Genomic DNA, 14,146 nt, shown 5'->3' with positions numbered 1-14,146 from the left:
CCCGCCATACACTCACCCTTTGGAGGGCCCTCAATCTTGCCCTCCCTACCCAATCTTTTCTCATTAGCCGCCATATCCCCGCTAACCCTACCTGTTCCTTTTGTTGGAATGCCTCTGAGAACATTGAGCACATTTTCTTCTCCTGCTCCCTTTCCCGTTCCATTTGGGACAAAGCCCTTGCCTCCATTTGGCCTCGCTCGCGTCGATCTTTTGCGTTTGCTAGGGATTGGTCCTAGATCTTGAGGAACTTTGTAGGACACTCTATTTGCGATCGCCTCGGCAAGCTAGTCTTCGGTGCCACCATCCACCATCTTTGGTGGGAGCGTAACGTTAGAAGATGGACCTCCAAATCTCGTTCTCTTGAGCTGATTTGGAACGCCATCTGCTTTGATGTATCTTCTAGATTGCTGTCTATCCCCCATCCCCTAGTGGTGGACTCCCCCAGAAATAGGTTAATTGTTAGTTTCTGGGATCTCCGCTCATCTTTTATTTCCCCTGCTTGAGTGCTTTGTGCTACTTCGTTTGTGGCTTTGTATTGCTTGTTGTCTTTAATATAATTATTTATTCATCCAAAAAAAAATGCATCAAAGGATCCAAAGCAGACATCTCAATTTCATGCACTAATGATTTGGATGGTGAAGCATTTAAAGACAGCATGACCCCCTGTTGAGCAATTTTTTGAACCCAAGTTTGGTCAGTAGCCAAGCTCTGCACTCAGTAACCAAGGGAATCCACAACTGCAGCTCTTGGAGTTCCAAAAATGGTTAGACAACTAGCAGCAGGTCAGACCAAACACGCATATGTTGAAGACGTCATGCTAGATACAACTGAAGTGTTGATAGATGATGCAGAAGTCAAGAATACTCCATAGTAACTCAAAACAAGCATGCTGCTATCCTTTATAGGGGGAATTTGTATATTTGATGAGTAAGTTCCTAAAGTTAAGGACGTCACAACACTTTACGACAACCTCTGGTTAGCAGGCGAACATGTATAGTTTGTCATGCCACCAAAGTATTGTGAGGGGCAGACTACTCATCTGGAAGATTTATACGTTGTCTCCATGAACTGCTGAAGTTTTGTTATGGATTGGAGCTCGACCTTCGTCACACCCCATGTTCAAAATCTCGTCTTGTCTCGATGTCTCAACAAGATCTAGACAACTGAGATGCCGACATTTTGCTGATGTCTTGGCAAAACATGGTATAATGATGTACCATGTTTTGGAGGGTTGTAGGTGGTTTTGGGTCTGATATTTTGTGTACAGCCTAATTTGAGGCTAGTAAATAAAATACCAATGTTATTTTGACTGAAACCTAACACAGACTGTCTCTTGATTCACACACGTCTAGTTGTATGCGGACTGGATGATGTATTTTCACAAATCTAAACATGGATATAGAAGAAAACATTGAAACATTCATTAAAATGCAAGAACAAATATTGAGAAGTAGCCAAATCTCAATTATAATTTAAAAATATAAATTGTAAATTTGTATTGAAGTTTTTCAAAATTTCACTGAAGTGTCCGAGATTTCGGTTAGATACCAAAGTTACTGCGAGATTTCATGGAGACTGAATCTCGTTTCGTACCATGTTTTGTCTCGCCAAGGTTGAGATGACCGAGATTATGAGCATGGTTTTGAACCATGCTCATACCAAGGTGATCATTTGAATGTCTAAAACTTGAGGTCGAGTTTTTCTTAAGAATGGGTGAGCTGATGTAGATCGATGAGAAAAACCCAGCCACTCCTGAAACCTAATAGTCAGCCCATCATACCAGCATATTTTGGGCCCAGATTTTTAAGTGTATATCCTGGTCTATGCTGTAGCAGTTGGTATTTCTGAGATGATGATGTGTGAACTAGAACTTGGAGTACTAGATTTGATGAAACTTTATAGGGAAATTTTCAGCACCACCCGTTGAATTTGCCACTAAAATTAATGCCACCCATAGAGTTATCCAATTTATCAGGCAGACCCCCTATTACTAACACCTTTAGTCCCAGCTAGTTTTTATCATTCATTTCCAATATTACCCCCACATCCCAAGGGAAGAAGATGGAGAAGGAGAGGAAAATGAAAAGATATTTGTGGGAGAATAGAAATCATGTAGAAGATGCAAAAATGGAAGAAGAGGAGTGATTGCAGATGGTAGAGGAAGACGAAGAGTAGAGCGTAGGGTTTTTTGTTCAAGGGTATTCTTGTTGTTTTGTAAAGTTTAACTTGCTTACATCAGCACTAACTGTGACTTTCTAATGGGTGGGGGGTGTCATTGATATATTTTTCTCAAATAGGGGATCTGATTAATAAATTGGGTAAGTGGGGGTGGCAATAGTTTTACGGGGTAACTTGGGGGTGGCGCTGAAAATTTCCCGATTTTATATTTACTCTAGCAAATTTTGTGTAAAACATCAAATGAAATATGATAGATATGATATGGGTGCTTTTTCATTTCCTCATTTTGTAATTGAGTATGCATCAGAACACATGTTTGCGTTTAAATTGTTGGACCATCAAACTAATATTCGATGGTGAACTTTGTTGTTATGTTAATTGGATTTGTTCTGCAGGTTATCAACTATGTCGTAGAAAAGATAGTTCTTGACAAACCATTGGATGGTGGGAATTCTGATGGAACATTTGCTCCTGTACTGGGTGCTGGACATTCACCACTGTCAACAGGTGGGGGAGATGGCTCCTTCCGGCCTAGCTTGAAGCCCTGGCAGAAGCTAAAACCTTCGATAGAGATCTTGTGCAATAATCAGGCAAGTGAATTTAGTTCCAATACAATTCCTGTTGTTTTCTACCATGTTGAATCAACAACTGAGAAAAAAGGTCTTCCTTGCATCAACATGATTCAAAAGCCAATGAAACTAATTGATAGTTTAAAATCCAAATGACTTGATTTTTATCCCAAAAAATGGTTGTCATTTATTTGGCTTTCATGCAAAGAAGTGCTCATGCTCTGCTACTAATGGTGATGTTGATAATTGTCAATAAATCCAACAAGAGAAAGCAAAAATTTTATTACTGAGAGTCAACGGTGAGTTCTGTCTGTCATAGTATCAAGGCCCAAAAATTAGCTGATTTTTGCAGCTTTCTGTTTCAGGCTGTTGCCATAGATTGACAGTGGAGAGTACCTACTCCCTAGGCAATCAGCTATGGATGATGTTAGCTTTCAGGGTTTTGAAGAATACTCATGAAGATATTGGTTTCATATGAAACAAGACTCTTCGGCTAGGATTTCCAGTCCTGGAGCAGATCTGCATACATGCCATTATAACCAAATAGCAAATATTAATCTTGAATCCTGACTATAACTTGTGTGGTCTTGAACATCTTTTTAGCTAACAATACTGCAACTAGGCAGTATCGGACAAGTCAAAACAGAAAGGAAGCAGAGCATAAGTGATATCAATTAAGTTGAGCACTTTGTTTTGATAAAAATAGGAGGCAATTAACACCACTCTTGCACAAATGGTTATTGAGCCCAATCAATCATTGAAGGAGAAATTCACCATAAAGTAGTGGCTCAATAATGCAGGTTCATCACCAAATTGGGTTCCTTTCTAGGTTGGGTTATGTAAATGCTGGGCCCTTGATCCCATGGGTCTATGTAATAGTAATAGGCCACTTTAATTGGCCCAAAGAGGGTGATTAGGTATTTTAGTTTCCATACTTGGTGTTTCATATAAGGTTGTTAAGGGGGACAAGTATTAAAAACGAATTTATGGATAAGAATTTGTTATCTTTGAGCATTGCTTAGCCTTGTGAGAGTTATTTCGTTTCCTCTTGCTCTCCATTGAAGTTTTATCTTTCTCCAGGTCTATTGAAGATATCTTTCTAGTTGTTGGGATAGTTGCAAGTTCACAGACGTCTTTGAATATTCATAAAACAGTTGACTTATTCTCAATCCCTGATCATCTTTTTCTTCTCATCCTCTACAGCCCCAAACTCTTTTGAGAAATATTTACCATCTGAAAAGAGGGGAAAAAACAGTCTTTGTCTAAAGAAATGTGTTGAGAAACGGTAGATGAATAGAACCTTTCAACAAGATAGTGCTTTTTCAAATCTCTCAAAGTGGAATCTATTCCAAACATATGTGCCAATGGTTCCTTACTTGGATAGGGTGCAAAAATCTAAATTTCACCCTTCCAGAAAAACTTCTATTGCTCCATCTCTGCAGGGGAAAAGAACCCGTCGCTGTCTCGACTATGCTACCAGAGGCTCTGGGGAAGTCGGAATAGGAGAGCGAGGATTCATTAAATTGTGAAACGTTACCTTGCCATAATGTGAAGTCTTTCCAATGCCAATAAAAAGTAACCCATCCAATGTTATTTAACATCCAAAAAACTGCTAAACAAAATGTGTCCCAAGCCGAAATTTTACAAGTACCGCCTCATCCCGGACCGTCGCAAGGAAAACTATAACCAAATCCTTTTTATCTGGAGAATAGTGAATTGCTATTATCATTAATAGCATTTAACCAGCCCGGAAACCATATGCTGCAACCCGCATTGAATGCAAATGCGGGGCCATTGGTTGAAGATAAAAGTATATTGAACCCATATGAACTCTTCCCATGAGCAGATTGTATCCATTGGGCAAATATGGGTTCGATCAAGATTTGTTTCTCTGGAGTACCAAAAGCAAGCATGACGTCGTTATGCACATAAAGTCCCAAAGTATGGAACTTGAGAAAGAGGCTGGCCCAACTTACATGGGCTCTATTTGATTATTTGATTTGATTTCTCCTCCTTTCTTTAATCGCAGGAGGTCAATCAAAAAAGAGATGTTAATTAATCAAAGGTCCAACTGATCACTGCGTCTATATATATTTATTTGAATGAAATATGAAATTTAGTCTATATATATTTATTTGAATGAAATATGAAATTTAAAATTCATATTCCTTTTTTTATTGTGTTATCTTCTCTCTTCTATTTCCTCCAGGTCAATACTCCACCTCTTAATCGGATGCCACCTATCTTTTTCTTCTAATCCTCTACAGCCCCAGACTCTTAACTTCCCTTTTTGTTTTTTCAAATTTTCAAGTTCTAAATGCTACAGACAATTCCCACAATTAAAATAGCTACCCTAAAGCTTCCCCTGTCAATCGGATCCTTCCATCTCATACTTGACCCTAGAGAACCCCATCTCGTGGTCTCTAGGAAACCCTAAGATTCATCCAGCCCAAATCGACTACCAGAATTAACTCCAATTCTGACCTGATTACTCCCCACACTCTCGTGACAAAAATATTGAGTTTGATTGCATTATGACTTGTGGAAACCCTAGATTTCATTATTCTTCACTGTCCAGAAACCTGAAACCATAACCTTTATTTCCTTTTAACTTAAAAAATTCAGCAAGTTTCCGTCGTCCAAAATTCTCCAAACCTTAACTTATAGCTTCGCAACACTCAATTGACATTATCGAACCATTCAACTTTAAGAATTAGCAGAAACACTAAATTGACCAAGGTGAATCAGTGAACATACTGGTTATTGGCTCCTAGTTTATCTCCCTCCATCTAGGACTGCACCACTCAAAGATATAGATGTACAGACTGGGGGGTGCCATATACACTCAAGCACCAGGTTCTGATCCTTCTCATAGAGCTGCGGAAGTTCGGACTGGGCAGTGTCACTTGTTGTTGTAGAAAGAGCTGCTGACATCCAAAAAGTAAGGGTGGTAACTTATCTTCAATTTGATGCTTGCTTTCTTTTCTGTAGCATCAGTTCAGTGTTTTAGACCCTCGAAACCAAGTCTCTTACCTGGAAGGATGTTTTATATGTACTCCTGGGAAAAGAGGGTATAACATAAAGCAATTGACTTTTAGTATGAAACTTAGACAGTGTACAAGTCTAATTACAAGGAAAGTAAAGCAAAGTAAAGCAGAGTAACTACTCATAGCGTAAGAATTACAATTAAACACGAATACCCTCCATCATGTCAACGCTGATACCTATTTAGATTATAAGCCTAATTACAAGAAAAGTGAACTACAATTATAACTCAAGAGTCTTAACTATTAAAGTTAAACAAGGACACTCCCCCGCTCATTAACAATGACAAACACCCTCATGGGATCAGTTTTTAACAGTATGTACAGCTGGGATATTGTGTACTGGTCCATCTCGAAGAAACATTATCATTGTTCTGCTGGCATGTATGTTCACTGATTTCCTTGAAGAATCATGCAGATTCGTATTTCATTTATCCTTCTTTGGGATGGGAGTTCTCTTGATTGAAAATGTCTTGAATTACTGTTGATGCAATTCCAGCACCAAATTTAGTTATTTTTCCTAGTAATAGGCCAAGGGTTAGGCCGTTAGGGTATATAGGTATTTGGTCTTCATTGGATGGGGTTTCCTTTGTAATCGGTCAACTTATGGGACCTACAAGTTTGGTATATGAGTTGAATATGGAAATTCCCTTAGTCTCTTTTCCTAGTCCTAGTTAGAGTTGATACATATCGCTTAATTAGTCCTTATTGGAGCTGATGCATGTTATTTAGTTAGTCCTTATTGAGGCTCATGCATGTTATTTAGTTAGTCATTATTGGAGTTGATGGGGAGTCCTTGTAAGTGTTTGAATTTTGAAACCAAAGTCATCTTTTGTTAGTCAAGTTAAGAGTTCGAGTCCAATTAGAACTTATATCCAGATCAAGATAGTAGTCCAAGTCCAATTAGCAATTCTGTTTTCATCTTTTATTGTGAGGTTATAAGCACCCCTTCCCCCCCCCCCCCCCAAACCAATAAAAAAAATCATGGTTCATCCATCATTCATGTAACTGGCAGTCTCAGCATAACCCCGTCCCTCTGCCCTCTTACATATTTATCTTATTTTTCTTCAACTTTTGGAGTTTCTAAAACCCTAAGACCTAGATATCCCGTTTCTCCCAGTTGGCCATCTAAACCCGACCAAACTTTGGAGAATCGTATTCCTATACCATCACCTACTTTCCCTTTAATTTTTTACCCATTCTGACTAGCCAAGCCCCAGAAAAATTAAGCCCTATTTCCAAACTCTAATTCCCAAAACCTAACTCAACAAGTTTAGTCCAGAGGAAATTTTTACCCTTTTACTGAAACTGAACAGAATTTTCACCATTGCATTCCAGCCCCATCAAAGCTTACTTGGCTTAAAACCCTACCAAAAATTACCACTGGGAACTTTAATGGCACATATTCATATAAACTCTAAGTTGAATTTTAAGATGAGGTTGGTTTTGACAAGATCAAGAACTGGCACTCATTCGATTGAGGCTACATTAATTCTGGTGGAGCTAACCTTGATGAGAACCTGTTAAGTTCAGGTTTGGTATTTGGAGATAGCAAATATGATCATTGTTCTACTTTGTTTTCTTAATGTAGTGATCACATTTCTTTTTGGAATCCCAAAGTTGGCTCTTTTGACATAGTTTATAGCAGTCTAGTTTCAAGATCTGCTCCAGGAAACACATGAAAACCAACAGTGAAAAAGAGCTCACCTGGTTCTTGTTTTTGTTTCAAATCATCTTGGCATTGGAATTGTAAGACAAAAATATGCACTTTGAGCTTATTAAAGCGTCAGACCACAAAAAAAAAAAGCTTATTAAAGCTTGCTCAATGCTGCAGTAGAGATTTCTTGTAATATACTTCATTAAAAAGGGAAATTTTCACCTTTTGTCTATCAACAATTGCAGAACTTTCTTTTTATCATTTGATCAAGTGTACGCTTTTTCAGGTTTTATCACCAGAGATGAGCTTAGCCACAGTTCGAGCTTATATATGGAAGAAACCTGAGGATTTGATCCTTCATTACAGAATTTTGCAAGGGCGGTGATTCTGTTGATCTTCAAGCCGGTCAGTGCAGCCTGATCGATCCTGTAATTTGCATATCAACATGTACTTTTCCAATCAAATCTTTGTATAGTTTTTTTCAAGGGTTCTTTTCTTCTTTTTGCTTTTCCCTTTTTGGGGGGTGGTGGAGGGGTTGTTTCCTGGATGGGCCAGTTAGAAGTGCCACATTACCTTTATGCGTGGCAAATTTTGGTGTACTGGGCCTGTGAGACGAACCTTTTGCTACCTTGAGGAATAATTTCCCTTGGGGTAAATATTAACTTCTGGGCATTTGAGTGTACTCCATTTTTTCACAGGCATGACTTCACTTTTGAAATCCCTGTGAAGGTAAGCCAATGTGGTGGTTTTAGATGAAAATGTGAGTTTTATGCATTTGACACTCTAATGGTATTCCTTTCTGCTCCAAATTTAGGTGCTTGAGGGAATCGAGCATTTTGGTCTGTGGACACTGTGGGGGCAATCTACTGCTGTATAAAACATGAAGTGTAATTAATTTTTTTTGGGATGCTGATCATGGTCAGGACTGTAAATCTGGGTAGCTGATCGATTATAGATGAAGCATTGGATTTTCTCCAAAATTTGCAGAGCGGGTGTTGTGTGAACTCCTGTTTAGCTGAATGATCTTCCAAATTTTGTCTATTCAGGTATGCAGATGGGGCGGTTATTTTCTTTGGAAGTTCCTTAGGATGAGTTTGCCATCTTAAGGCAAAAAATCTTTAGTTGGTGGAAGAGAACAGGAGTTTGGTAGCCATGAAAAAGCTCAGGAACCATCCCGAGAGAGGATAAAATTAATAACAATATGGTGCAGAGCATTGTAGGCTTAATGGGAAGACTTTTGTTTAGGAGGTAATTGACCTTCAAATAGAAGTATCCCATATATGTCAAACATGTTATTCAATGTGTCTATATCTGTTGTTCTGTTGTCCTGTTCAATTTTCTTCTATTTGATGGTGGAATCAGGAAGGATCAAATGAAGTTTTGGCCTCTTCTAACGTACTCTTCTTTTCTTGACATTTACTTAGTAAGTTGTCTTTCTGTAGGGGATTGTTTTGGGTTGGAGGTAACTCTTCCTCACAATTTCAGCCCAGAGAAACAACTCTGGGGCATAAAGTTTTAACAATGATGAGCTGACAAAGTACTCTCTCTTTCTTTTTATTTTTTCTTTCCTGGTAAAGATGTGCTATCAGGAGGTTGAACAGTGATGGCCTGGCAAAGAACTGTCCATCTACCTTTGTATTGAGGCTCTTTCAAATTTAGTGTTTTAGCACCCCAACAACTTATTGTTTTGTGCTTTGCTCTCCAAACCAACAGTAAGCTTCAACAGATCACTGTCAGTCGATTTAAAAATTGAAATGTTCAATGTGGTTACAACCCATTGAAATGTCAAATACCCAGGGCCATCACTGGCTTCAATCTTCATCTTTTCACCTGCCCAACCAAAAACCAAACCCGGCAGAAGCGAACCACCACAGTGACTTCTAATGTCGAAGGAAGCAGCCAGACAAACCGAAAATAGATTCAATACAAAATGAACCATTGGTTTTATAGGAAAAATGAGAAACAAGTGCCCTTTGGTTGGCAACAAACATGACTAGGGTTGCACTCTGTACGCCAATAGAAAGAACATACCCAAGGAATTCATTACAAAAGAACAAACAAAGCCCAAACATCTCGAGAAAAGCAGTCATTTTTTTTATATTTTTGGTACGAAGGGTCTGTATTAAGTCTGGAGATGGGGATATTAATATGCCTCAGCAAGAGTTGAACTCACGACTTCTTCACTAAGAGGTGTTGATTTCACCATTAGAACAACTCTGTATTGGCAGTAGTCATTTTTTTACATGAGAGACAGTACGCAGAGGTTTTATATTACACTAGAGCATGGTAAAAAATTTGAGGGAAACTCAAGTTTCGATCGAGTGAAAATGAAAAACTTATGTGGAAATTTCGAGGAACCGATGATTTTTCCGTACAAGTTTTGACAGGTTTTAGAGAGTATTTTGGGGTGGGATCATGTATTTAAGCTAACTAGAGTATAAAGAACACATTTGTTGTATTTTGCTAAAAAAATCAATGTAGATATGTCATTCAATGTACATAACATCAATGTAGAGTTGTCCAAAAAATACATTATAAACTTAACTACTTAAGCACATAACATTCAATATATAATTTCTAACTTCAAAATAATTTACAATAAAGGAAAATACAACTTAGTGTTAAAAAGAGTGCCAAGAGTGGATTCATCCTGTGAGCTGAGTAGTACTATTTTTGTAACATCCTCTCCTCCAACCAACGAACATAGACATCCCATGACATTTTATGCCTATGGTTGTCAAGTTAATCGACAACTGTAACTTTATGAGTCTGGTCATCAATATGCTTAAGATAACCAACTTGAGGGAATACGCACTTTGGATAGGGAAGTCCTGATGGAGAATGTATTTGTCATGGGTATTTGGAGAAACATGAAATAAATAAAAAATTGAAAATTTGGAAAAACTACAAAATTTACAGGAAAAAATCTCAATTTTTCACAAAATTTCCCAGGTTTCCACAAAATTTCCTAGGTTTTTACGAAATTTGGGAATTTTTTTTCCTCATGAACCAGCTGGTCCAATTGGGTTGAACAAAATTTCGACAGTTTTGATCGAAATTGAGGACTTTTTTTCAATCATCATGAGTTTCATTTCGCATTTTTCAAAATGGAAAATTTTGTGAAAATTTCGCAAGTTTCGATGAAATTTTGTTCTATGCACTAGAGTAAATGAAGATTCCAATCATTATTTACAATTCACTAATTCCCATATCGATCTAACCAGTAGTGTTTTTTTATGGTTGACTGGTAGAGTCTCTCAATCCAAGCCCTGATACCCATGAGGCAAACAAGTCCATTACACGCATAGTTGGTTTGAGAAATGGGAACTTTTCATCCAATAAGGATTTGTGTAACACACATCTATCAATAAAACTATTTATTGTAGCATCAGTTTTCTGAAACAAAAATTGAGTTTGGCTTGGATTTAAGTGAAGGAATATTTATGAAATTTGCCACTCCAAATATAACAATGGCAAATTTCATAAGTTTATTACAACTTTCAAATTTATTTAAAAAAAAAAAAATTACCATAGATATTTGTTTCTATTTTTAGAAACAACTTTTATCATTGTTTCCAGAAACATTTAGAATTATTTCTCGTGTCTTTCGAAACAAAAATTCTTGGTGAATTATCAAACACATTTAAAATCTACAAATATATATAAAAGTAAATTTTGGGCATCTCTATAATTTTTTTAATTTTTTTTTTCCGATCATCATCAAACCAGTGAGAGCAAATGACAGGGAGAGGTGTGGAAGAACAGAGGTTCAAACCGATGACCTCCTTGGACTTAACCTCAACATAAAAGGCTACCAATACCATGCTACAGCCTACAAGTACATCCACTTCAATTTATCACTTAACCCCTATTACTAAAACTTGAAGTCTCAGCTAGTTTTATGCATCTATTTTTAATAAACCACCTTAACTAATAGGTAATGGGTGATCCTTCTTCACTTCCCCCTGCAACCACAACCAAGTCTTAAATTGGTTATTTTGTTTTTGTAATTTCTGGTAATAGTGTTGGTTGGTTTTGTGAATTAGACACTTTTTGGCTCGGATGTACTTTTCTCTCCAATTCAGGTTAAGTATAGTTGTTTTCACTTTAGTGAATTGAGCGTCAACATGTTTATTGAATCAGTTGGGATGAGATTGTTTAAAACGACCTAGCACAATCCCAATGCTAAACTGCAGATTGTTTTTGTTGATTATATATGAAGACTTCGCTGCAGCCTTAATTGAATCAACTGTATATCAACTTTTATTGGTGAGTTTTAAATGCATACACATGGAGAGATTTGACAAGACCAAACGCCAAGTCAGAGCTCCAATACCTTTTGAATAATAAAAGCTCCAAGCAGCACAGAAACAGCTTAAAGCAAAAGAGATACACTGCAATCGATACAAACATAGCTCAAGAGACTCCCTCAAATTCAATGAAGCCAGCATAAGTTACACTAATTAGTGTTGGAAGCTAGCAATAAATTAAATTTCGCCCGTTGAAAAAAATGAATTTCAAAATGATCAAATAGACGTTACCTTTACTAGCAGAACTTTTAAAACTTTCCAGAATAATGTTGTTTCTCACCTTCTATCCGTTTTCTAAGACTGAATTAAATGGTTTCAATTAATGTACAACAACAACCAACTTGTACGTAGAACAAACTAGTCTTCAACGTGTACACCAAGCTAGCTCGGAATTCAAAGAAACACCATACATCACCTATCATCACCTGCCATGAAGATTAACAAACAACTACAGCAGTAATAATAATAATAATAAAAATAATAATACGAATATTTTAGAGTGATTTCTTGCGAAGTTGCAGAGCCGTGAGTGATAGTAGAACCAGATACGCAAGTCCTCCAACCAGAGAAACTCCAAGAGCGATAACGCTGTAACGGCAGTATTTCTCAAAGACGTTACAAACCTTCTCCCACCTCACATGAGCGTTCCCCTTGTAAGCTACCTGGCCAATCGCCGCTGCAGCTCCGTCGCCGGAGAAGAGCAGCGCCACCACGATCATATCAAGAATCATCATCACCGCTGCCACCCCATTTATCGCCGTCACCTTCATTATCGACATCATCAATGTCAATGCTGCGTATGCACACGCTATCACGTTCGCCACAAGGAAATATCTGTAGTAGGTTTATCCACAAAATCAAATTCATCAAATTCTTCAGTGATAGTAAGAAACTTTAATTTTAAATGGGCCCAACAAAATTAAATGGACGGCTTATCCAAAAAGTACAAAGGCCCAACCGTTAGTTGCGGTCTCTATTCATAAATGTGCAGCACTATGTTACCAACAGTTGAGATCAAAATCTCGCCAAGAATTCGATTTTTAGTCGCCTGTGAGACGGAAGGTTGAGATCGAAATCTCGACCTGTCGGTAGCAGGTAAATACGCAGCATTCAAGTCTCGCCCTTCAACGTAAGGCTCAGATATGGTTAATGGTATGGTCCATTTGGATACTTTCTTATTCTGTCAGTTGGGTTAGTCGGGTCGTAAATAGGCTATAACAGTTCAATTCCATAATTGAAGAGCATCAGTTTTTTTTTTTTTTTTTTTGTACAAAGAGGCTTTATTAAGCCGGAGGATTGGGATATTGATATGCCTCAATAAGAATTGAACTCATGACCTCTTATTAAGAGTTGTTGGTTTCATCACTAGAACAGCTCTAAATTGACAGAGCGGTGTTTATTGAGACAAAGATCTAATAATTGAAGAGCGTGGTGTTTATTGAGACAAAGATCAAAATTGCACGATGACCGTTAGATTGGAATCCACCAGTTCATCGGTACGGGATTATTTAATGTTTTACATTTAAAATTTGCAGTCATGGCCAAGTGGCAGTTGGCCATTAGCAAACTCTTTAGCAAAAGAGATTTAAGAGATCTTGATCGTCGGAAACTAACAGTTTCACCTGAGAAATTGAGTTTTCCGGTGGAGAGAACGGGAAAAGATAACGTTCTAAAAACTGAATCTAGGTATACTTTTCTAGTTTAAAGTGAAAAAAACTACGATAAATTGAGATCAGAGATCGGCTTACACGAAGGCGGAAGAGTATTGCCATTTAGCAGTTGCAGGAACGTTCAGAGGAGGAAGATTAGGAAGAATGACGACAGAGACGAGCTCAGTTTCCTTAGAAACAAGAGTGACGATAACAGCGATGAGAGTAGAGATCAGTGCCAGCGACCGAAGCAACACTTCTGAAGCTCTCACTTTTCTTTTGTTGGCCACCTTCGCCTCGTTCTTCACTCCACCGTTCTCCATGACTGCTTTCTGCAATGAAAACAAGTCAGAACAAGAACAAGAAGGAGGCTGAGAAGAGTGTTGAGAACTTAGAGCGACGAAAGGAACGAGAGAGTCTTTGTGTTTATAGGGAGTGAATGCTGTGGTAGGCGTTGTAATAAAAGCCAGAGACACGTGTATTTGAGTAGGTGTGAACGCATTCGTTTTTTTCAAACTACGTAGGCGGAGTATCTACCGTTAGATTGGAATCTTGGATTATTTGCTTGCTGCAGTTATGGATCGTAGTTTTAGTCATATATAGTAAATTAATAATAGAAGGGTGGAATTGTCAATTCACTGCGAAATGAGAAGAAGAAGAAGATCAGAAGAAGAAGAAGATCAGAAGAAGAATCGTTAATACCGATCGGAATCTGTCCCAGCAATCCGCAGTTGACGCG

At 37.9% G+C, this 14,146-nt stretch overlaps 2 protein-coding genes across 9 annotated transcripts in view; one reads left to right on the top strand and one right to left on the bottom strand.

The window, feature by feature from the left end:
• LOC149019316 (uncharacterized) overlaps positions 1-9,747 on the top strand; it is a 47,352-nt gene extending 37,605 nt beyond the window's left edge. For 2 of the 8 annotated variants that reach the window (XM_089153347.1, XM_089153344.1), the window contains exons 18-19: positions 2,574-2,768; positions 7,735-9,747. In XM_089153347.1, coding sequence (XP_089009473.1) covers positions 2,574-2,768; positions 7,735-7,833 — 294 coding nt within the window. In that variant the 3' untranslated portion in view covers positions 7,834-9,747. The remainder of the gene's footprint in view (positions 1-2,573; positions 2,769-7,734) is intronic. The other 6 variants (XR_016173048.1, XR_016173047.1, XR_016173046.1 and 3 more) reach the window with 6 other exon arrangements.
• A 1,561-nt stretch (positions 9,748-11,308) lies between these two features.
• On the bottom strand, positions 11,309-13,818 carry LOC149019315 (CASP-like protein 1E2). Its single transcript, XM_089153342.1, has 2 exons — positions 13,507-13,818; positions 11,309-12,592 (listed from the first exon to the last, which is right to left on the bottom strand). Exons 1-2 carry the CDS (start codon positions 13,728-13,730, stop codon positions 12,253-12,255), a joined length of 564 nt encoding a protein of 187 aa, XP_089009468.1. The 5' UTR covers positions 13,731-13,818; the 3' UTR covers positions 11,309-12,252.
• Between the last annotated feature and the right edge of the window lie 328 nt (positions 13,819-14,146).

The sequence above is a fragment of the Hakea prostrata genome, chromosome 4 (assembly GCF_041222555.1).
Source record: "Hakea prostrata isolate BN-2017 chromosome 4, UWA_Hpros_2, whole genome shotgun sequence".
In the NCBI taxonomy this organism is placed as follows: Eukaryota; Viridiplantae; Streptophyta; class Magnoliopsida; order Proteales; family Proteaceae; genus Hakea; species Hakea prostrata.
This window is presented reverse-complemented; position numbering and strand designations above follow the sequence as displayed.

Excerpts from the sequence above, each read along its gene's own strand:
- LOC149019315 (XM_089153342.1), bottom strand. The coding sequence starts at position 13,730 with ATGGAGAACGGTGGAGTGAAGAACGAGGCGAAGGTGGCCAACAAAAGA. Across the intron at positions 12,593-13,506 it reads CAATACTCTTCCGCCTTCGT|ATATTTCCTTGTGGCGAACG; the intron begins GTAAGCCGATCT and ends AACCTACTACAG.